This window comes from Falco cherrug, chromosome 14, assembly GCF_023634085.1.
Source record: "Falco cherrug isolate bFalChe1 chromosome 14, bFalChe1.pri, whole genome shotgun sequence".
Taxonomy (NCBI): domain Eukaryota; kingdom Metazoa; phylum Chordata; class Aves; order Falconiformes; family Falconidae; genus Falco; species Falco cherrug.
The window spans coordinates 21,388,196-21,413,582 of NC_073710.1; the positions used below are offsets into that span (position 1 = coordinate 21,388,196).

A 25,387-nucleotide genomic window follows, 5' to 3' on the forward strand; every position below is an offset into this window, starting at 1 on the left:
ACAGGTAAACGGAGAATTTTCTTGGTGTTTAAAATAGCCATTTTCCAAAGGAAAAAAGAACTTAGAATGAGATTTCAGTTCTTCCTTTACAACTGCTCTTAAAAACGAATAGGCACAGTGTCATCTTCTGATAACATACAAGAAACTCCTCACATCAAATACTATCAGAAACCAAAAACAAAAGTCTATTTCCAAGTATTATAACTGCTAAGAGAAACGGAAAACAAGCCACTCTAACTGCAAAACAGTTATTTAGATACTGGACAAGCAGAGTAACTCTTGACAGTAAAAGTGCGTGTAGTTTGTAAAGTTTCCCAGTGCTGAGGACAACAGCAAGATCCCTGGGGACAGATTTCTCAGCTAGCTGTGCTGCAGAGGCTGCTGGCAACTCTGCAGACAATAAACTGCCTCCCAGCACTGCCCTCCCCGGCCCAAAGCCCCAATTCAAACCATTCTCACCTTCAAAAGATCTTTCTTCAGCTGCAAAATTATTTTTCATGGTTACTGCAAAGATGTCCTCACTGGAAAAAAGAGTATTCTCTAACCGTCGGGAGATCCTCATCTTGTCGGCTTCACTTTATGTGAAACCAGGAGGCTTTTGGAAGCTGTCCACCATGTTCAGGAAAAGCTTGACTTGGCAGGTACTGAGAACTGCCAGCTTCCACGCGGCCGTAGTGTCCCAAGTCCAACAGCCTCCTTCTTGACGATGTTAGTCCCAGCTCCTTTAGCAGAAGCCCACTGTCACTCTCAGCACTCTCCTGGAAACTCAGGCCCCAGACACTGTGTAATGTTTTATTAGCAAATACGTGGGGATCACTCGCTCTCGTTCTTTTCCAAACTTGCCCATTTTCATTTCTAACACTGTGTTCCTCGGCTTCCCATTTAAAATGCAGAGGCATGTTATCTTTCATCACTGCACTCAATACAGTTTGCAGGGCATTAACCTTGGCTTTAAGTGTTCGGAATTGATCTTCTGGTTTCCAATTCCAGTGTTCAGATCCCCAAATTGTTGGTCTACAGAGACTAATTTGCCACTGAAATAATCCATTTGTCGCTGCAGGATTTTAAATCAAGGCTCCATTTTTGCAGCCATAGAGTGTAAATGCAGTAAGACTTTTTCCATGATTATTAGTTACATCAATTTCAGAAGCTTCTCTGCATGGAGGGTTGGATGATAACATAGCCTCAGGGGCAGAGCAGGGAGACTCGAGAGGCTCAGCTAATTGGAAATTAAAGGCAAGAAAGAAATTCCTTGGACTCTTAGCCCAAGCAGATATTAAGCTTTTATCATTTAGCAGTCATATTTAAATATAAAGAAAGGAACATCACATAGAAGCAGTCTTAGACATCATCTTTCCTTTAGCTTTTATGTCTTGCAGCTTGAGAAAGGAAGCCGCCAGCAAACCAGCTTCACTGCTGCAGGTTCCTGACCGGCCAGTAAACCCCACGAGACCCATTCCTCCATTGACTGCCATTGCACACAGAACCCCAGGCAGGTCCCACAGCCAGCTCCTGCAAAGCCAACAACTGCCCTGGGATGGGCAGTGCCCCAAACTGGGCAACTATCACGTGGGCCAACTTCAGATCAGAGGCTCAGGATAACTATTAAGGGCAGATGCAGTAATACACACTGGGTGCTTTGTGATCCAAAGTGTGTATCGGTGTTTTTGAGCTGCCCCACACCGAAGCTTCAGGCTGGCAGTGCTCATCCCTGCAGCTGTGCTGGTGGATGCAGCCTCAGGCCATGTACGCCCCTGGTCCCCGCACCAGCCTCTGAATTGCACTTGGGCAGCCGTGTGGACTGGGAAATTGATCCATGTTAAAAATAATACAGGAAAAACAAAACAATTTTTAACCCAAGTCAGTCCCATGATCTGCAAGGCCTATCTGTGAGACTGTCCCAGAGCAAGGTGTTACTCAGTTGTTTTACAGGTGCACACAGACAAACCATGTAATGCAGTTTATTTTTTTTTCATTAGCTCTTCATCTCACAATTTTAAAATCTGTACATCTTTGGGAAAGGCATTGACTTGAAATTCTTCCTAGCCATCCAGCTGTAAAACTACTGTTCTTCTTTAAATTGAAAGCAGTAGCTTCTTCACGTTAAGGCTTGATCTTTTATAATAAATGGACATAAAGCAGATAATAAACAGACATCAAGTCAATTCACTTAGAGCAGCCAGCTTTCTAGTGCAAAGTTTACATCTAGTATCTATGCACTGAGGGATTATTTCAATGAGGAATGAGGACTCTGTGTGCTGGGTAACCAGACAAACAGTGTGTGTACTGAGAACAGGATGACTTGTCCAAGCAAGTCACACAGACAGGGGAAAAGTGGTATCTTCAAAACTGCAAGCTGTGAAAGAGTAAAGAATGAAGCAGCAGCCAGCCACGCAGGGGACGCAGGGTAGCAGGCATCCAGTATGCTCATGTTGTGCATACTGCAAATGCTAAGAAATGAGAAACATGTCTGGGCTAGTGCTCAGACGATGAGCTGTGATCCTGTGATGTGATCTCTCAATACGCAGCACAGAGAAAGACAAAGCACTGTTAGAGTTCGCAGCAGGTATGTTCACAACTATTTGAGGGCTGACAAGGATTTTCAGGGAGTTGCAGTGATGGACTCCCTCCTCTGGTGGTATCTTTATCTGCTGATAATAGCCAGCTGCAGGGCTCTGAACAATTCTGGGCGATGGAAGCACTAAAGCAGAGGTGGACCAGACCCAGCAAATGGAAAGTTACTGGTTTTGTCCGGTCTCCTGTGCTGACAGATGCACATGACTGCTGCAAGCCCTCCCACTGGTCCTTCTCATACCAGCATCACTGATCAGACTCTCTCAAGACTGGAGTTATCCACACTATGTCAAAACAAGTAAAAATGTTATGGATGAAGTAGGAAACGCTTTGATATAATTCAAGGCCAATTAAGAACATCGTAAGGCAGCTAAGAAATTTGGACTATAAACAAATGCCATTTGCAGATGCACAGAGATGCAGAGGCTCTGCCAGCTGATGAAATATTGGCTGTGATTTCTGATATGTGGAACAGTAAGAGCTGACTCAAGTGCTGTTCTTACTACAGTCTTACAGGATTACCCAGCTTCACGAGATATACACTAGGAATTACTGTGGAGGGGATTACAGGTAGCAAAAACCATGGGAACAGAGAGAATGAGAGCATTTGGGATTACAGGGAGGGGAAGGACAAGCAGCTGAGAAGCCTGCGGCAGGCAGCAGCACAGCAGTTACCACAGAAGCAGAATTCTCAACCCATCCCAAGCCAGCCTCAAGCTTTGCTTGGGAAGAAAGGAGGGCTGTTTACAGGTATAGAGCACCTCGATTTTTCCCAAGGCAGCACAGTGCCAAGCGGAGAAGGCATTTGTACTGTCTAAAAACACCGGAGGGGTAGAAGTGGAGCTGTGAGTGGTGCAAACAGCATGTTCAGGGGTGCTTCTAGCTGCTTCCCTGAAGCCCCAGAGTAATCTGGCCTGGTTTTGTTTGAGACACATTTATTAGCAATAGTGAAGGGCGTGAAATGGGCTCAAAAGCAGATGAGAAACTTGTAATGTGAAATTGTGCGAAGGATCGGCATTTACCATGAACTTTGTTTAAAGAAGCGCTACACCCAGGCTGTGGAAAGTTTGCTCAAGAATTCCTCAGAGAGCGAACACTGGAAACAGGGTCAAGAGTTAACATCTGATGTAAATGGGCATTTCTGAGCCTGCAGTTGGCTCGGCCCAGATCATGAGACTAGAAGCACGACTTAAACCATATTTGGACCCACATTTTTGGAAATGAAGAAAACCCCTGAAATGACGAGCTGACTCACAGCTCCCCAAGAATGTGTTGCACACCATCAATAAAGCAATACTTACATGAACACTCTCTTCAGTTTTCTTTACACCATTACCTAGGGAATGTTTGCAGTCACAGATGGAAGGAAGGCAGGGTGTTCTTCCTGGGGCCAGCCCCTCAGCTGGGAAAAGGAGGGAGCACTTGCTTGCACTCAGCAATGCACAACAGCGGTCTGGGCCTTACAGCTGCACCCAGACTCGCAAGTTTAGGAAGAAAGGAAAAACAAGTTGGTGTCCGGAGTTCACAATGGAAATCAAATGTTAAAACAACAAGTTACAGGCAAACAAAACAAGGGCAGTTTGGGCAGGGTTTTCTGGCGGCTGTAAGTTTCCTGAACAGTCCCCCATGGCTGCTGTTGGGGCATCCGAATGAGCAATGATTTGAGAGAGCAGGTGGGGTGGAAGGAGCAAGAAGAAAGGTGCAGCTATGGCATTTCTGAGGTGGTGACAGAGATGTGGTTGTCCAGAGAGCTTTTCCAGTTGCAAGTCTTCACCGAAAAGTTACCATTTACGGAAACAACTAAAACAACAGAAAAGTACAGGCTAAACCCTGAGCACTAGCAGTATAAACACTGGCCCTTTTGGAAGATCAAATGATGATATCATACATACATAACACCCTTCCTGTGTAAACAGGAGTGCCAACATGAGAAGACATGTTTTGTAAACTATGTCCAGCTGGTTATAGCTTTTCTGTGTAGTTCTTGACGGCTGCAGAGAAGATCAATGAGGCCAAAAGCACTTCTTAGGATCAGACTTAGGTGGTTTCAGGCACTTCCCTAGCTTCTCACAGCCTGGAGGAGACCAATTCTGTTAAAACCAAACAAAGAATATACAGAAAGATGAATTATACCAAGTATCTGCTAAGCCCTAATCCTAACCAACCCTTTTTGATCCTCACAAAGATGTTCTTATGCCCTGCTTGAAAAATGAAACTCCTCTTGCAGCTGATGCTCCCAGGCTCATCAACATCCCAACTTCAAGCACTATTCAAGAAAAGCTTTGGGAAAGACTACAATCTACAGAAGATGATTCTTTCATGGAGCAACCAGACCATGAGGTTTTGGTGAAACCCCCAATTTTCCTGGGATCCAGAAAAGAGTTACCATTCTTAGCACTAAGATATCCATGCACTTTCTTGAGGAAACAAGCAAAAAGCAATAGAAGGCCAAGGGTGTGAGAGAGATAAGAATGCAGGTATTTTAATGAGCATTTTGATGGATGAATTCATGAACAGATAGAGTAGGAGGCATTTATGAGACAACTACTCCAGTGCATGCAGAACACAACTATTTTCCTCCCTCATTTCCATGTTTCTCGAACTTACCTTTCTCCAGCATGTGTACAACAGAGAAATGATGTTAGCAAGGAAACCTACGCAAACCGCAGTTTCCAAAAGGATTAACGGAGGAAGGAATTTATCAAAGAACTTTTCCAATTTCAGAGGGGTTTTGCCATTTAAAATTTGGGACTATGGTAATGTGAATGGCAGGTTACAATTCCCATTCTGCCTTCAGAAATCAAAAGATTTTTCTGTTTTTCCATTCATTTTCTGTTCTTCCCTCTCTGAAGGTCTATGCATCCACGGGAGATTGCTGCTGTCACCTATTAAGGGTCAGTTCAGCTCTGACCTATTGCCTTTCATTTTACTTATTTTTATCCTTCAAGTCATTTATGTTTCCTTGCAATTAAATTCCTATGGAGGAGAAGAAAAGCTTAACGCCAGAAAAAAATACCAGAGGAGGTTTCTATTCCATACAGCTGACAACAGATGGCAGTGAGACACCAGCTATCGCTGCAGAAGGAGCAGACCACAGCGGGGAGCTTTGGAGGAAGGCACCTCACTGCACTCAGGGCTCCAGACGGTTTAAGAACAATTAATGCTGTTTTCTAAATCCGTTTCTCAAATTTAAAATGCACAGCCACCGCTAGAAATGTCAGAGGTCTGACCACATTGTAGAAGCAATAGAGATGCAAAGAAACAAATGAAACGTTTTTGCTTTTGAAAAAAACCCGACAAATCGTATCTGCTTCGGTCTTGAAGTCCAAATCGGTTTTCCTGGATCTGTGCTGTAAGTGCTGAGAGCCTTGAGGACACCATGTGTGCTGCAAGTCAAACGCACAGTCAAGCCAGCATGGAACAATTGCATGGAGCAATTTTTCCTACACTTCCACAGGAGGAAAACACAGCAGAACTGGCTCCACGGGAGCTTCAGCTACACTGCTAGTGGGATACACCACAGACGGGCCAGCAAACACCTCCCCTGCTCAGGAGGGCTGAGGCTGCTGTGCTTACATCAATCCCAAGACTGCAGTAGCTACAAAACGCTACAAATCTGCTTTGCTTATGTATAAGTAAAGACAACTCTCCTCTTCTGTCCCAGAAATGATATTGAATACCCATATCAAATAAAGAGGTGACAGAATTTAGAAGACAGCATTAGGCATAGTGTTAGTAGGTGATATTTATCTGCCAGCATCCCCCAAAGACAGATTTAGGGCCTCACCAACTCCAGCAATACTATCACTCCAAAAAGATTTGGTTATCTTCATTTCTGGTCTCAAAAGACAACAATTTGTTGCCTGTTTATTTTAGTTTTGTGACTGGGTAATTAGCCTGTTAGGAGTTTACATAGAACAGAAAACTAATAACATTTCCTGCTGGGATTTGAACATTTCTCCTGGGAAAGCCCACTGGGAAGGGCTTTCTGCCTCAGACGGCCTGAAATCTGGTTTGAGCTCGGCCAAGCACTGGAGCAGTCATTAGCTGTCTCTTCTTGGGGCTGGCCAAGCCTTGGACATGGCCATAGCAAAAGCAGAAGTGGCAGCCCATGCTCTGCAAAACTTCTACCCAAATGAGACAGAACAAGGCACGCTCAGGGAGAAGACTGATCCTCAACAGCCCGGTAAAGAGGACTGGAGTACGGGACAATGTATGGGACCTCCAGTTCAGCACTTTTTCCATTATGCAACCCAAAGACACTGTTTGTTGACAAACAGGGATACCAGATGTTTTCACAGCACCTAAACACACTGCACCAGGGTAGCCACAAAACAGCAGAGCACGCCTACAATTTATGAACAGTTTCGGAATTGGAGTTAGCACAGAAGAAATGCCTTTCCAGTGGAGGTCTCTGGCAGAAGCCAGGCACTGGGGAGAGTGCCTGAACCCAGAAAGTCCCAGAGGAACACAGAACAGTGTTTATTAAGGGAAAAGTTGAATAATGAAAGAAAACAACACAGAAACAATGGTCCTTCAAATCTTTTTCCTACTTAACTTCCAAAAATAAAAAGATGTGACAAAGCTAAAAAAGATCTTTGCCTTCTTACTAAGGAGACACAGCTCCACATTTTGTACTTTTCTGGCTGGCTGGCGATAGACCCTAAGCAGCAAGCACTGTTTGTTTGTTTCAGAAGATTATTTCAATGTCAGAAAGATTTTGCCTATTACTATTTTGTGTCAGTCTACAGGCACATCCCCTTAGACTACACAAACTCTTGTAATCTGACAACTTTACCTCCTACAAACTATCCAGTTTCTTTCCCAGGTTCTCAACAAACCAAGAAGCATTTGACAGGAAAGCCAAACTGTAACTTTCCAACGTGCAATTTGAAACAGAAAACAGAATTTAAAATGCTTGTTGCGTTTCAAGCCATAAAGACTTTGGAAAAGTCAGGCATGGGTGGAATTGGAAGAGTCTGAGCAAGACCAAACACACACATCACTGAAAAAGAGCACTGTCCCAGTCCCACCACTCTAAACACAGAGGACTTCTGAGGTTTGAAGAAGGAGATTAGAAAGAAGAAGGATTTACAGTTGTAGATACTGCCATACCTCTAAGGAAGGAAGCCACAGAATTTATCACAGCACATTGCTAGACTTCCCAGACCTAACCCCACTCTGTATGAACCTTCCTATGCCACTGTGTTCCACAGGTAACAAACAGGCCTCCTCCATGGAACAGCCAGACAGCCCTTCAAATGGGCAAGTGTGCATCTCCTCTCCATCCCTTCCCAACATTAGGTAACATTTTATAAAAGCCTTTACAAAATGTATTTGCAGCTAAGGATTCTCAAAAATATTTTTGCTTTAACCGCTCACCATGACAGCCTTGTCGCACACGTTCAGCTGCGGCTCCCCTGGCACCATGGTCGCCTTGTGCTGCTGGACAATGACAGATATTCGCTCCATAGCCCTCTGGTATTCATCACTGGCAAAACTAGAACACGAAAAAAAACCCCAGACGTTATCAGTAGGGCTTCATACATGGCATCATTACAGTGTTCATATCACTAAGCAGGGTCAGAAGACTTTTCCTGGGTCATAGTAAAGGAGTATGTAAACATGCAGTGGATACTAACTACCCACATGTTCCTAGGGGAGTGAAACATCTGGGCTGACAGAGTCCAGCTTGGCTGGGTCTGGAGGCTGTGGGTCTGAGATGCTCTCCTTAGGGCAGCAAGGATGGCAGGTGGCTTGCCTCCCCGAAGCAGCACATGGCTCCTGGCAGATCATCTCAGCATGTGGCTTCAACTTTCCAAACTGCCAGCCCCAAATGCATTGCTTCCTAGTTGGGCAGATATGCTGCAAGCTTGTGGTGATTCCCGAGGAGGATCTTGTTGGCAAAGGTGGCATGTACAAAGAAGGGTGCTTCTGGGGTTGTCCATAGGCTGTGCCTTAAACAATTATCAAGGGAGACTTGCTAGAACAGGACAAACACCTTGCCAGACACATTAATACACAAACAAGTTTACTGAGACAATCCTTCCAGTGTATCACACAAGAGGTCACCCAGCTCTCTGAGCATTCATCCTCCACTCTTCCAAGTGCTTTTCTGTAACACGTGCATCACATAGAAGCATTTATTGCAGGGAAAACAAAGGTAATATCAATATTTTGTTTTTCAAGAGTGTTCTCAAGCTAAGGGGTTCAAACACAACCACCGGCTAGTAAAACTTCATAATCACCAAGATTAACTAATATTATGCAAACAGGAAGATGAAGAATAAGAATAGAAGTGACTTGTCCAAGACAAGAATATCTCCTTCATTTTGCAACATCCCAGGGTTCTGCCCCATCTACATTCTTCCATTGCAGCTTTTATTATTCCAAGCTGGGACCCATCTGTTATGCTCCAAGCCCTCATACAGGGTTATAAATTACCCAATATTTATCCACCCGATTACTCCAGTAGGTACTTGTTTAAGTGGTTCAGAGTGTACTTCACTAATACTTCAAGTATTTCTAAAATGGAGGATAACTACCCAATGATCTCATTTTGTCCATCACCTTAAGAGTCACTTAAAAAACAGAGAGCGGCAAATTACTTCTGAAGATAAAAGAAACAATGCAGCCTGGTCCTGACCTCGGGCTCCCTTTGCTTACAATCCAAGCTGGCCACCAGCCCCACGCTCCAGCTAATTTCCTTCTTTGAAAAACAATCACATTTTAAAGCCCAGCAATGTGCCAACAGTTTCCAGTAAACCCTATAAATATCACATCTCGGCAGCCATCCAGAGAGAAGCTGATTGTGGGGATGGGCCTGAGCTTTGCTGATAGAGAACCGGAAGGGAATTTGAAATGACAAGCTTGAGCAAACTAATCTGTTGCTCTCACACCCAGCTAGCTGTATCCTCGTGGAGAGGCTATCACCGAGACCGCCTGTGTGATCTGTACGGACCACCCTGACATTTAGACTGTTCTTGCGAAGCTCCCGAATTTGCTTGCTGCTCTCCCCACTCATCCCACCTTAGCTCTCACAGCAGCCAGCTGCTTCCTCCTGCACTGCCCCAAAGACCACTGAAAAATGAGGGACAGGCAGAAGTCTGGGAGCTGCCAAAGACCATCCATCTCCGCCTCACACCCTGCTGAGGACAGGCAAGTCAGCAATCACTTGGCTCAGCCAGTGTTGCATCCCGGTGGCACAATGGCCTTTCAGTTTGGTGAGATTTTATCTGGAAGCCCTCTGGTCGCATTTCAAGTTCACAGGATTGCCCGCCCAGCAGCATGCTTGAAAAAAATCAAACCCGATTTTTAAAAGAGGCAGAGAGGGTTTAAAGCTAACCTGTGTTGACACGCAGAGGACAGCGAACATGGGAGAGCCTGCACATGGAGAGAAAAGGCTGCGGAGACAAACACACCGAGGGAGTCTGCCCAAAACCGCAGGCGAGTACCAGGGATGCACACAGCATGTTGGACATCTGAGCTGGAGACTGGGTGAAACGGGGAGCCAGAAACATTTTAAAGCCTATGCAGTCTAGTGATGGAAACAGAGATGAAACACAGTTTAGGGAGACACGTGTATTTCAGTGGTTTTGATTTCTAATGCACCTATTGTGCCATGATTTGAAAGCTCTTGCAAACCTGAGCTAATCACATCTTATTAAGATCCTCATATTAAGGATTAATATGAATTAATACATATTTTAATCAATTGTTAGAGTATAACAGATACTCTAGATATCAATTACTTAATGCTTCCTACTGCTGCTCTTGTAACTACGTAATGTGTTTATTTCTGTCACATACTTGTGTCACCTCTCCAGCATTTAAGAACTTCTTTTAGAAGTGGACCCATAAGATAATGTTGCTGCTAACTAATTAAGCTCCACGGCATCTTTGCAAATATTTAAGTGCTAAAGAGATAGCCCAATTTCATCCATCGAAATGGCTTTTCATACATAGGATTCCAAATTAGCTATAATCTGGACAGACCAGTAGAAAACACAGCTGTGCTCTGGATGAAAGATAAACAATATGTTGTCATGACTGCTGCTTTTTGCTCCAAATATGCCAGTCCTGTTGCAACGAGAAAAATCTTTTTGCTATAATCTTAACTACTGCATTTATCCACAGCATTGTTGCTCATTAGCAACCTAAGACACGTGAATGCCGCAGTATAACAAGTAGGCTCGAGTCATTTAAATCATCTTATTGCTTTAATTCCCATGTTCAGGACACTCCTGGCTTTTTCAGCTAGCTCAGCAGTGACAGAAAATCTTGGCCTAACCTCAGCTCCTGGTGTTTTTGAACTGCTCTCCCCTGCAGCTTCTACACTTGTAGATTATTTCAGCACTTAGCATAGGCTGAACGACTTCCCCAAAAGCATGATAGAAACAGCTTGGCACATATAAAAGACTCGCCCTTCTCACATAAGTACAAAGCTGGCTAAAGCTGAAGAACACGTATAGATTATGCTCCAAGTCATACTGCTAACCTATAAACCTTGTCTCAGTAGGGCTTAACATGCTCTTAAGCTGGCTAAACCTGTTGACACTAGCTTAAAACATATCCGATTCCAGCTGTCTTCCTTGTGGTGAAGTACACGACAGCGACAGACCCCGAGTGCCGTAAGGTGTCATTCAATACTGGAAGATCATCACAGATCGTCTTCAGATGCCTCCATTGATCACATGAACAATCTTCCTCATCCTGACATGTACCAAGTCTCTATGCATAGCAGGGGACAGCAATGCCTGCAGGATGGCACTGGTCCTGGGCCAGCATTCACGTGGTGCTGGCAGTGGGGCTTGGTTTTCCTGACTTGGCCCCATGCAGATCCCCATTCCTCACCCCCGAGGAGCTCAGGTTTTGCTGAGACAAACCTGTTTAGCTTCACAACATGCACCAAGATCCACGATCCATGCAGTGATTTATAACGTATTTACTGACTGTATATAGGGGGTTAAAACTGCCTCCAGCCCTAAGCAAGAAGTGCATTTTGAGACAAAACCTGCAGGAGAAGAGTGCCTTTAATCTGTATGTAAGATAGAGATAATTACTTCGTGGTAATCAGTCTGAGTTGTTAACAGAGCTGGGAACTTCTCCTACATGGAGTTCCATCATTTCCATTGCGTATGCAGCGCTGGGCTGCCAGGGCAGGGCTTGCTACATTCTCTGTTCCAAAAAAAGATGATATTATCTATACAGATGTTTGGGCATTATTGTCTGCATGAGGATCCAGACCTCACTGCCTCCGGGGCATGCTGCATTTTGTATTCTAGTTCAACAATCCTGAGGAAGGAGAGCTGGGAATAGCACTGGAAGAATGAGAGGGTGAGCAGGTGGTGTTGTGAGGAGTTTGCTAAAAGAGATCCCCCAGCGTACATGAAATTATTCCACACTCAGAATGAGCGAACAGAGTGGACAAAGTCCAGGGTCATTACACTAATTGACACTTTACCTCCGGGAAGTCTCTGGAGATCCAATCAGGGCTGGATTATGAACACTGGGTCCCAGGCACAGGTGTGGCCTGTGCTTCCTTCATTTAGTGTAATTGTGCCTTGGCAATCTGTTCCCATCTCCTCCCTCCAAACAACTCCAGTGTAACCTGCTCTGCTATTAACCCCACCATGCCCTACGCTGAAATCCAGGTTCAGAAGAAGAAGGGTTTGTCTCACACGCTACTTTTGGTGGTAGAGCTTGGGTTTACTCTTCCAGTCTTTCACTTTCAGGTCTGCTAGCATCCTGAGCTGTAAGGGAGAGGGCGATTCTCCATCATCATAAATACACCCTCAAACAGATCAGAACTGGAGCACGTCGAAGAGCCTTTTCAGCATTTTTTGCAATCTGGATCTTGGTGTTTTATACCTTGTCCTGATGATTCATGTATGGGCACAGTGCAGTATGTCTATCCTGGGAGTGACAGGACCATGTTGTTATTGAAAGGAACGTAACAAAATGGGTATTATATAGTGCGCTTCATGGAAACCTGACAGTGGGCTCTTAATAGCAGCTTTCAGATTTATAGCATGTTTTACCAGATGCACACAAAGTTATGGGAAAAGCATAAAACATGGGTAATTATTTGCATATTTTACTTCCTTCCACTGGAATTATTTTCATTAAAAACATTATTTTTAATTGTGAAATACACCCAGATTCAGGTAATTTGATTTTATAGGTTATCAGTGCTTTGAGGCTGCTCAGCCCTGTAGTATCCAAGTCTTGATCTTGTCTTATTATTCAGTCTTCCTCACTTCCTCTCTTCTATTACCAAGTTTACTTGCAATTTAAAGTCTGCAGAATGCATGAAGCAGACAACAGGTTTGGGGCTCTGCTGCTGAAACGTGGCAACTTGCAATTACTGGAGAGACTCACAGGGCCAAAGGAAAACCAACAAGGAATCAAAGCAAAGTCTGAAGGGTGCCCCATACCCTAATCCACCTCTCTGGTCCAGCAGCATCTGCAGGACCCAGATGCAAATACCCCCAAGAGGTGTGCGGCATGTGGCCAGTCAGCCACACAAATACTTGGAGTGCTGATGATGCCTCTCACCTGCGTGGATTCTCTAGTGGTATCCACAGCCTTCCTTGCAGCAAGAGGATGTGATCACGCTGACCCTCCTATCTCGTCATCTATTTTCATGGAAACTGGAACTCCTCAGCTTTGAGAATCTTGCTTTTCTGCTGGATTTCACTGTGAGCAACCACATTGCAGAGGGGATAAAGGCAGTGACTACGTAAAGCCTTAGTCTCTGCGTGGACAGGCAACAGAAAATAACGACGATCCATCTGACCCTCCTGCCAGTTGCTTCCGTGGTATTTTTGAATCATAATTTAAGCAGAATTTTCTTCAGGCTACTTTCTTGAGGCTGTAGCACTGCCTGGGCCTGTCTCTGAAGAACACGATACCCATTTCAAACTGCATTTTGCATTTCTGAAACTGGTTCATATGGCTCTTTCCTTCTAATATTCCTTTTTATAAAGCATCACTCTAGTTTAGACAGTTACTCATCAAAACACCTGTGGGCTGCTGGTCTGCCATGATTAAGCATGAGTTACAGGTTGATCAGCTGGCATGCCACAATGCAGAGTGCTGATCCCGGACTGGGCAAAGAGCAGCTATCAGTTGAGACAAGTTTGCCTCCATTCTTTGTCCCCAGGCTACTGACTGTTCTCTGCAGACATATTTTTTTCTTCAGCCCTCTTCCCCCCAGGGCTGGCTATGTACTGGCTGTGACACCTGGCTTGCGTACTTCTGAAAACCTTGCTGCGTCCAGCCCCTGCATGGTTGATGCTCCACGTTTTTACCGGCATCACTGAGGCTCTTTATCCATAGCTCTCCATGGTTTCCACAGTTCTAGGAACACCTCAATGCCACCTCTTCTGTGGCAGCAGCTAATTTGTCCCTGCAATGCAGCTGGTACAATTTCCTCCTTTTTCAAGATGAGGAGTCAGCATCTCTCTTGGGCAAGATTCTGGCTTTTTGTTATACACATTTTTTTCCCCTGTTCTGCACCTTCTCTCTGTTCCCCGTAGTGAGGTTTCTGCTCTGATCAGGAAGGTGAGACTGGCAACTTCTCCATCAGATCCTTTCCCCTTTAGCTTCCCTTCAGGAGCTTCTTCCCTTATTTTCTGGCTGCATAACCAGTGCAATTACCTCTCTGATGATTTCCTGGATTTTCCATCTGCTTGAAATAGGCACTTGTGAGCTCTCTTGTTAATTAATGTGTTCTAAAATAATTATGTTCATCAACCAAGCCTTATCACTTCCATTTTTTCCATAATAGTAAAATCTATCGCCCTAAGTAAAACACAGGTATTTTGATGTTCAAAAGTTAGTAAACTCAGTTTTGAACAGAGGCTAATCACTCAAAGCAGAAGTCACTACTAATCTGGAGTACCAACAAGCTGTGAGCATGCTGTACGTACTTGTTACTAAAGCTTTGCAGCTCTTGCTCAAACTGACAGAATTTCAGAGATTTCTGTTATAAATTATCTTTGCAGCTATGGAGTCTGACTCAAAACACTTTCTACTTCAGTCTGCATTAGGTATTTTGTTAACTGTATCTTAAGCTGTGCCAGCTTTTGCTATATATTATTGTGTTCTTCCTGACTGGCAATGAAATATTTTAGTAAGGGTGTGTATAAACAGTAATCTGTGACTTGGGTAATAAAACTGACAACTGGTTGTGAAGATGTTACTAACAGATAATTTTACTGAACTTGTCACATATGGTTTGAATGAAGAAACAAGTTCCCTGCGTGGTACTTGGTGGACACACAATATCCCAAACATAACACAATTCAGTAAAGGAAAAGACCCATCAGGTCTTTCAGTTCTGCATTCTGATAAATTTGGTAACAAGGGCACCCCACAGTTTGAGTGGTTTTGTACGAAGCAAAAACCCCTAGTAATTGCATCTAGGGAGGAAACAAAATACTGCTTAGACTTGGGGGAAATGCTTCTGCTTTGTGTGCTGCCTAACATGCAATCTTACTTTATTTTAAAGTTGAAAGCTACCGGCAGGGCTTGGGGTGGGGGGTGGGGGAAGGCACGTAAAGAGACAGATCTTCTATCTCAGCCTACATAGATCTAGTCAACCGCTTGGATGACAAAAGATACAAAAGGTTCACTTCTCACTACAGAAGGACCAGATAACAAGGTAACTCTTACTTATGTAACAGTGCAGTTACACTACCACTACACAACCAAAAGGAAAATTATTTACCAGTAACCACACTTCTTTGACGTATATTACCCATATACACCCTGGTATTGCAGGTGTTCCTATTACAGTCACCAGTCACTCCAGATGCCAGTTTTGCTTGGTCAGTACCTGCAGGCGCATTCATGCCCTACCTCACCCTGCAGCCACATAAATGTTGAGCTTGTCCTATGGTGCCAAGTTTCTCTCAACGCTAGGAGCCCAAAGTCCTGCAGTCCTCAGGAGAGTCCTCCTCCTTCCAAGAGGGAGGGAGGTAAGAGGTTGGTAGTGAATGTATCTGATGCTAGCACTGAGCATGTCAGTCCTGAAGGTCAACTACAGGACAGGGATCTTGCTCCATCCACTCTGTTGATGTGATGTTGTAAATGTGCTGTCACCTGGGCAAGCTCAGGCAGTGTAAGAACCGTAACATGCATTTGGCACTGCTATGAATCCCAGCTAACAAAAAGCAAAGTCCATGGATTGGATTGCCAGGGGGAAGTTCCAGTCCAGACTGTACAGAAACAAGAGTAATTCTCTTCTGGGGAAACATCAGTAATTATCTTTCAAGGTGAAGAGGTAAACACAACTGTCCCCCCTGGCAGAAGCTGGGGTCCGTGCAGGAGGCAGTCCAGCCAAAATCAGAGGGGCAATAGCAGGAAGAATCAGTTACAACCCTGTTGGGTGGGTCTGTTCCTAGAGTCAGATGTGGGTAGGGATGTATGTGCAGCCTTACATGAAGGGGAACATAAGTGCAGGGTGCCATATGGCTCCGAACTGCCAGACGTGTCCTCAACATGATGACAGGACCTGCCTGTAATTGCCTGGCCAGTTTTTCCACTGCATGAAAAGTGCTCCAGTGGGAGATAAGCTTTTGCTGATAGTGTTTCCAGGCAGGCTCCAGGAAATCCAGTGAACTGTGACAGGAAGAGGAAGGACTTGTCCTGCTTCACCATGAAACCCAGGGAACTGAAAACTTTACATGCCGTCTCTAGATCCTGAAGGACTTCCACCTTCAGTGATCCCTTTAGCAGCCAGTTCTCCAGCGAAGACTGAAAAGGCCAATCCCCACGTTATTAGATGAACTGAAATTGTAGCCTTGAAAAAGTCTCTAAGTGTGCACAGTGTCACAACCAAAAGACATTTCAGATGAGACTAGCTGAGCATAAGCACGCTGCAAGTCAAGAGCGTTGCTGCAGCTGACTGATTTGTCAGACGCCCTGGCTCGGAGATCCCCTACAATCCTAGAACAGTCCAAACACATAAGCAGTAAATCTCTCTGGAAGTGAGATGTGATGCCTGGCCTTCACGTGCAGCAATGAAACCTCTCACTGGTGGTTTTGCATGTGACCCCACTCCAAACTAATGAAAATCAAGAGATATAACAGATTATTGAAATAATTTTAGGAAGAAAAGTCTACACTAAAGTAAGGAATAAATGAAATCAAAATTGAGCAAAAGCTGGCAGAAAGAACAAGGCATCAGCGTGCTATGCTGCTGTTCCACAGCAGCAGGAAAACTAATAAAATCCAGTACAGGTTTAACAAAGCAAAATGGTAAAAGTAAATTACATAAAAGAGGGAAAGGTACCAATAAATCGGGGGTGCAATGCAGAATTTTCTAACTGCTTTGGCGACATAACAATGCACCAGAGCAGCCATGCTGGTGAAGGAGCTGTACGATATGTCCTGTTCCTCCAGGGCTGCAGGAGGGTGAACAGAGGAGCGTGGCTAACACAGACTGCAAACACACAAACCTAGGGCTGCAGCACAAGCGATATGAGCACACCCAGCGTGTACGGACAGACAGATGCACGCTTGGAGGAGAATGCTGGATTCCCTTCTGAGAAACATTAGTGTTGGGACTCCCAACAGGCTGTCTGCCAAGGGGGATAATTAAACCAAATAAAAATACACAACAGTAACAGCTCCACAAATGAGGATAATTAAATTACCACATTTGATATAGGAGACCCACTTCCCATGAGTTTTCCATTGTGACCAGAGAGGAGACAATAGCAACAGAACGTGCTGCAGAAAGGAAGATTCATTTACTAAAAAGAGGCTTTCTGTTAGGGTCTGCATATTAAACATCACAGCTTTCCATAATCATGTCATAATCTCACCATAAAATTCAATCAAAGCAACAGCTCGTGAATGTCCAGAAATCAATGGAACTGTATGAGAAACGATTGCAGATCTAACACGGGAATTTATTTCAATGCTCAGTCCATGGTGGTGGTAAAGAACATCTAAATAACAGGGAAGCAGGTGTCCTGCCAACACCTCTTAGGGAAGAGCCCCTTTCGCTCACATTCAGAGGAAACACAAAGAGTAGGCGAACTACAGTTCACTTCATGCTACCCATTTGTTTAATTTTTGGAAAAAAAGAGGTCACTTCTATCCACTCATCTTCCTAAACCAAAACAGTTGTTAAACTGAACAGGGGACAGTCTTATCTGGAATCCCAACCCAGTAATGTAGTTTCACTGAGCTGAATTCAAAATATAAGAGCTGCAGAATTTGCTTTATTTATTAGTGCTGAAATGCAATAGAAAGCAAGAGCTAACGTTCTGGGCTCCTGAAGAACTTTATACACTGCATAATGCACCTCTAGGGTGCTCATCTGTTAAGTGAGAGAAGTGAAAATATTTTTCCTCTTCTCCTCTCTCTAGTGAAAACACTTAGTGGACAGCACAGGCTCAATTCTTTTGAAAGCAATGGAGCGAGTGTATCCACTCAATTATTTAAAACAGTTGAGTAATTGCAGTCCTGTCAGCTCAGAAAACATCTCTCTGTTAAAGCTGCTGCACAAACCCATTTCTGTGCAGGCAGTCACAGCAGCACTATTTTTTCTTTATTTATTTCCACATTCTCCAAGTTGGAGACACCGGTGAGGGATGAGGCTGCATGCCCCTGTTTACAGCTAGTTTTGCTGCAGGGTAAAACTCAGTCAGTAGAAGGAAGGAGGGAGGGAGGTGGGGACACCTTGGGAGCTTTTTTTGGAGGTGGCAGGTTTATAAGTGGGCTGTGCTGGCTGATGACTACATAAATCCCTACAGAAATCTCTCAGGGCATGGTGTGTGCCAGAGATAAATATTACAATAGTAGGCTTATAGCAAAATGGATTCAGACAGCCAGGAGAGTCCAAGGATGGAACAGGATTGGGAAGAAAGTCCTCTTGCTAAAGAAGCTCTTCTCTGGAGAAGCTCCTTTAGCAGGTGCTAGGAGATAGGAAGGTTACCACGTTTGCCAACCACAGATTCCAATGCACAGAGGAAAAACATGGCAGTGTGCAAAGACCACTAGTAATTTCTTCCCTAGCCCCAAACACACAGAGAATCACAGCTCTGATGCGCATGCTTGCCAGCACCACCACTTTATTCCACAGCTGTCCTGCACTCAGTCCTGTCCTGTCCTGTCCAAAAGCATGCAATTTACAAACCTTTTTTTTGGGTTGTAGGATACAGAACAAGAACAGACTGACAAGTCAAGCCATGGACACGTGCACATCCATATAACCTGATCATTTGAAAACAAAGGGTTGTTCCTTTCATTTTACTACTCTCACCAGTAATGGCTTTCTGGGACAGTTTTCAAGCAGATTGCAAGAAACAGTTATCAAGGCAAATTAATTATACAAAGCATATGCTGACAGTGCTGAGTTTCCACGTTTTCATTAACTGGCTCACCTTAATGGGTACTTCTCTCCAGGGTCCCTCCCCAGGTGGAAAAGAAGTGGCAGGGTAGTGTGCTCCTCCTGCGTATGTGTTGTCACTCCAGAGACATTCTGCCCGGGACAGAAATCAATGCCCTGCGGTGAAAAGGAGAAAGGTCATCAAGGGTGAAGCAGGGGAGGGAGCAAAATTTTAGCTGATGCCACTTTCTTCAGCACCTTGTTCCAGCATACCCACAACACCCAGAACTATTTTAAACTGAGAGCCCACTTCAGTCTGCAAAATGGATTCTGATCTGATGGTGTAAAATAAGTTGACAGTGTTGGCATCACACTGACGTAAAAGCTGAAGCAGGCCTTACATTCTTGCCTTATAAAAAAGTAATCTCTATAAAATATTCATTAAAATGAAATGGCAAAACAAAAGACAAAGAGGTGAAACCACTTAATCATAAAAATTCTGCATGTGGAAAGTTATCTTCTCTTTGGTTTCTATGGCTCTGAAATAACACAGAGAGCATCGGATCACTTGGCAGTTCTCATCAAAAAGCAACAGTCCCAGGGGGAAACATCCAGCCAAACCAAGGGGCATCACCCTGAGAGGCAATGGGCACCTGCTAGCCTCCCTGAAAACAGCTTGCCAGCATCTGACAGCAGACCTGAAGGATCTGTTTTGATGAAGAACAGAGCAAATCTGGATAATTTTAAAGAAATGGGTGCATTTGTTGATCCGATTCATAGCAAGCTGTTACTGAGGCACATCGGGGCTGAAAGAACTGTATTGTCTGGAGATGTTCCTGTCACTAACATTCAAGTCTACAGGGTTAGAAGCTGGGATAATCCCAGCAGTGGATACGCAGGGCGCAAGTACTGGGACTCTTCCTTTGCTAGCAGCAATGGGTTAAAAGTACTTGCCGGCCACAGAGGGACAGAGCGAGCCACCTGCTCTAAAGTCCAGCGCAGCAAGCAATCTGCATCTGCCCTTGCATGCCTTGCCAGGCTGCATCTCGCGAAGCCCAGCCAGTTATTAGCCAGGTGTCGAGCTCCCTAACCACCTAGAGCCTGGCCTGCAGTCTTGAGGGCTAACAGAACCCATTTAAGCCCTAGGAACAGCAAAAAATGCAAAGCACTAATTTCACTGAATGGCAAATAAAGCAGGGGGCCCCATAGGCCAGCAAGGACTAGCACCAAATGAACTTGTTAAAGCTCAGGTTTACAATTCCAGCTAACATGCTGAGCTCCTTACAATACCTCAAAATGCCCCGAGACACGGACACAGACATGGAGAGAAGGTAAATGGGAATATTTCAATGGAGGTGGGAAAGCAGCTCTAGCATTTGCTTATAAAACAAACAAACTGAAAAGGCTCTCTACAGATGTTGGTAGGATTTGATTGGCAAACAATTTTCTAAAAATATCCTGTGTTTTTAATGGACAGCTGATCAGTGGAGCAGTTAATATTCTGCTTTTCAATAAAGCAAGAAGTTTAGAAGCCCATGAAATCCCATTTATCTGCACAGAGCTATAGATTCCTGAATCACTGACTGGAAAAATAAGAGAGTTGCTTGATAGGTTGTAGTGGCCTACTAATAATGGACTTTAAATGGATACAAAAATGATTGACCTTTCCACCTTGCAATGCCACAGGCCTCTGAAACACACAGTGAAAAACAGATTATTTTTTTTCCTCAAAAGGAACGGTTAATGAAAAGGTATCAAAGCCTACATAACATCCAAATTATAATTTGGATGCAAATCAAACAAGCAATTTAATTAAGAGCCTGCTAATTGGTACAATGCTCTTCAGCTGCAAATGCTTTAGTTTGAAAGAAGATTTTAGTCTCTTGGGTATTTGTTTATAGAATCCTCTGTTTACATTTTATCTTTTGTTTCCCATAAAGTCCTTGTAGCTGAGACTCCAGCACACAGCCCAGGCTACATCCCAAAGGCTCCCAGGAAAGGAAGTGCTGTGACAACTTGCCTGATGCCACTAGCCAAAAGCTACCTGTCTTTCTAATCTAAGCACTCAATACCCTTTTCAGAAGTAGTCTATTGGGGAAAAAATAAAATAAATTAAAAAATAAAATCAAGCATATCGTTTTATGATATTGATAAATAAAACACTTAAAATATGGCTGAAACCACCTTTTAAATTTCTAAGGCCTTTCTATATTCATAAATAAAACTGACTATTATTATTTTTACATACTGTGTAACTGCCAATATTCAGCCCACAGAGAGAGTTTAAATTATTTTCTACCTGCTCATCAACAAATGAGCAAAAAATAAGACATAAAATTATATTCTTACACCCCTCATCAAGGCATTGTCCTGCATCAAAGTAATACATTACAGATACAAGTATGAGCCTAGTCTTCTGTCCCTTTGACAGAAAAGAATATTTAATTTATCATCCATAGCTCTATGCCATTCTGTTTTGTAAGTCAAAGCCTTTTCAGTTCTCAGGATGGGAAGAGAAAAACCAGCTATACCAGTGAACTGAAAGTCTGAGGTCCCCAAGTCTGGATTGCTTTGCTTTTCTGGAGCAAAACCAGTGTAAAGTAAATCTGTTTGAGATTTAAGAAATATTTAAAGATGAGACAATCCACACTCTGGAGCATCTGGACAATGCCTGTGGTTGTTTGGGAAGCATGTAAATTTGGTCATGTGTGGTACTGGGAGCTGGGGCAGAGGGACATGCCAAAACTCCTTGTGTATGCCTTGGGTAGGAGAGGAACTGCCTTCCAGCTCTGCTACCCCAGCAGGCTGCGGAACAGGGCTGATGAGGAAGGGGACTGTCTTCTAGACGATAATTTTAAATCATGTCACCATTTAGGATCATTTCTTGCCCTTCATTAAACAAAACTTTTTTACTTTTTTTTCTTTCTTTTTTTTTCTGGGTTTTTTTTGGTTGGTTTTTTTTTGTTTTTTGGTAAAAGCCTGAGCCGACAACGTGCCTTGTGGACCCAAGAACACTGCAGGCTTTAACAATAAATGCAAATGTGCCAGGTTCCCAGCAGCAGCAAAAGCCTCATCATTCCATAGGCTGCAGAGGAGCTCTCCCCATTTACACCAGGGGACCAGCTTCAGCTCCCTGGCATTGTCAACAAGATGGCAACTTCACCCAGAAATAAAGATATGTTATGTCTGAGAAGAGCAAAGAGGTAGCTATGCCTGCCCTATCACCAGGATAATAAACCCCAAACCAACTACCACTTCATCTGCTGTTATTTCCTTCAAGCTAGTTATTTGTCAGACTGTTAATGACAGTATGCAGGGGATCAATAGCAAGTTAAAGCACATGCCTAATATTTTACTTTGCACACCATCCACTGTAATTTGCATGTTCACAGGTAACACTGATCAAACAAAGTAGAAAGATCACTCCTTGTGTTTAAGCAAATTCTTGGAGCTTTTTTCCTCAATTACAAAAGCATGAAAGCCAAACCAGAATATCCTATCTGGAGTGCCTCGATGCCTTCTAAGGGAGCCCATAAAAGAGCATCAGATGGCAACCAGAAATAGCTTAGCTCCTGCACCCAGTCTCTTACACAGGCGCAGTATTTTGTACCACTGTGCAGACGTGTTTGCTGCAGGACAAATTCCAGCAATTATTTTAAAAAAAACCCCAAACCCACATTTCCTGCAGATCAGGTAAACCTTTCAGCGAGCACGTCTTTCTGCCCTTCTCCCCAGCAATCATGTAACCTGGATTGTTTTTCCGTTCCTAAAATCTAGCAGCTATTGGTTGCACAGCTTATGCTTTAATTTCCAGAGCAAATGGACCACAGATGCTATGTCAATATAGACATGAGACAAATACAGCTGGTTGCCAGTTTGGGCTCTCCGCCAAGCGATGGAATCACCACTTGTGTTAACGTAAGCCCTCTGGCAATTCGTCACACTGGCGCTATCCCAGATCCCTCCGACTTGACAAGCGGCTGCAGATTTTGATAGTGGCGCAGCAAATCTGGGGTCTGTCTCCTGGTCATGTCTCCTCATTCCGCCACACAAAACCCAGAGCGGCAGAACTGTATTAATATTGGAAGGAGAAAAGAACAGCAGTTAATTAAAGCCAGGAACGTTGTTTCTCGCTGCTTGCCACAGCATTGGGTAAGTGGTTGTTCTCACTCGCCTGGCAATTCCCAGCAAAAGCCTCCCAAACTGGATCTCTGAATGACCAGACACCTGAAAGTGTGACTGCCAAGCTTCAACCCTGTTGAACAAAAATTGCTTCTAATGTGTTAACTGTCTGGAAGAGACCCCAGAAGATGGGCAGATCAGCAAGGCTCCAGCGGCTCTCAAGCAGAAGCGATCAATGGCTAGCTCATATGCTCAGAAGACCACAATCAAATGTCATTATTTGTGAGGTTCTACTTGACTTCACATCCCCCTTGCAGAAAAGGCTTTATCGATCCCTTCACGTAGAGGAGAAGGGCAATCAGACAGACTGCAGCAGGAATAACCCCTTTGGCATTTTACATTAAAACAATAGGGTCTTCTGGCAGGCACCTACACCAATCATTTAAAGACACAGGAGCTCTCATGAAAAACCACTGAAGACTACTAACAAGATACTAAGCTGACAGCAGAAAGGTTGATGTTATCAGCCACTCTCCAACAAACTGAAGGGCGTTTTCCACATTTTTTTTCTTAATTATTTTTTTCCTTTCTTGCACCACTGCTCTTGGAGGGCACAAGAACTATTTTCTGCTGGATAGTCTCTGTGGCAGGCAGAAGGAAATTTCCTTTCTCCTGCCAGCTCATACTCCTGCCTCCTCTACATAGCATTAAATTAGGCAATTCCTGAAGGACTTGCTAACTACTCAGATAAATCCATAGAGAATACTCATTTTTTCCCCCTGCTTTCAGACCTCTCCTGAACAAGGAAGGTGAAATGTACCTCTCCCTTCAACCCAGTGGACAAAATAATTCATAACAATGCAGACTCGGCGTGCGTATTTGAGGAATGGGATGCTGTGCACCTGGCATCATGGCTCTGGGCACGAACAGCAGTAAAACAGAAACGCCAAGTTTGCATGATCTGTCATGCACTTTGCAATCCAGTTCAAATTTGGTAATGAACAAGCATGACTTACAGGTTAAAAGGACGGATGGTGAAAGCAACAAGAACAGCATTTTACAGGAGACTTCCAGTAAAAGTCCTGCGTGTTACACCATACAAGAGAGGGATCTCCCCAGCTTTATCCTTAGTTCTTACTTCCGCTCCAACACACAGTGCATGGCTATTTTTATCACTACTGATTTTTTGCTACAAGAAAAAAGCTGGTCAATGATGGCGGAAAAGCTTATGCACTGAGATCCACCAGTCCTAGAGCAACAGGGAGTCAGCCCTTGGGCTGGAGGAAGATCTCTCTCTCCCCACCAAACTATTTACAATTTTTCTACTATTTAAAAATATAAACACATTTTTCAAGCAATGTTTCCTTTCATTTACCTCTGTCCCACTTCTCATGTCTTGAATGTCAGAGATGTCAAACTATGTAAACATGAGCCACCTATATGAAAGGAGATGGAAGCCAGGTAAACAGACCCAAATAAGCATCCTATGCAACCTACAGGACAATGTCCCACAGAGTGCTTACACTCACTTGCTTCTGTTGAGTGAGCTTTCCCTTTATGCTTTCAAGAGACTAACCATTCAAGAATGCAAGTTACCAGAGTAATCAAGTTAAGCCAGCAGAAAAGACAGCATCAAGGTATCCTCCAGCACTGAGAAAGATTACGAGACTTTATGACAGGAGTCAGACTAGAAAAAAATTGCTTGAGGGTTAAAAAATAAACAAACAAAAAATAGGAAGAACAGAACAGCACACTTCATCTTTGTGAAAGATGACAAATTTTAATCCCAGGCCATAAGGCAGAGGATGCAGACCAGTAAGGGCATGTTAATGTCATGGGAGTCTAAGATGACTGTAAACCTGTGTACTGCTTGCATGGGATCGTTCCAGTGTAAATATTCCAAGTGCCATATGGAGAGAAGCATTTATATCCCTTTCTGCTTTGCTAGGCTTTGCTTTCCGTAAACTGCGTCTCTCCGGTACATTTTTATTTGTGTATACATATTTTATTACTTAACTAACTTATGCCACAATGAAACACATAGCTTTCCAGGTTAGAGGCCAAAATTGCACACATTCCTTCTAGTTAATCCTGAAAGACCTGGTAGTCCTAAACAGACCCAGGACATGCACCAATTTCATATTTTCCAATATCAACATGAAAACATGGTTCTGGCTGCTTTAATGCTATAATCTCATCTAAAAGTCAAACAAAAACTCACAGAGTGTGCATTAAAAACAGCTCAAGTTTTCTGTATCAATGATTTCCCACACTGTCAATTAAGGGAATTCTGAAAGTGAAAGAAGGTTTGGCTAAAACATGCCATGTATCTGTCAAAATAATGAG

General features: G+C 43.7%; 1 protein-coding gene across 3 annotated transcripts in view; it reads right to left on the reverse strand.

Annotated features, from left to right (window-relative positions):
* Window positions 1–1,945: 1,945 nt before the first annotated feature.
* GALNS (galactosamine (N-acetyl)-6-sulfatase) overlaps window positions 1,946–25,387 on the reverse strand; it is a 48,901-nt gene continuing 25,459 nt past the window's right edge. For all 3 annotated transcript variants that reach the window (XM_014278367.3, XM_027802329.2, XM_055726370.1), the window contains 3 exons: window positions 18,975–19,096; window positions 7,957–8,074; window positions 1,946–4,664 (listed from right to left, as the gene is read on the reverse strand). In XM_014278367.3, the coding sequence (XP_014133842.2) occupies window positions 4,578–4,664; window positions 7,957–8,074; window positions 18,975–19,096 (327 nt within the window). In that variant the 3' untranslated portion in view covers window positions 1,946–4,577. The remainder of the gene's footprint in view (window positions 4,665–7,956; window positions 8,075–18,974; window positions 19,097–25,387) is intronic.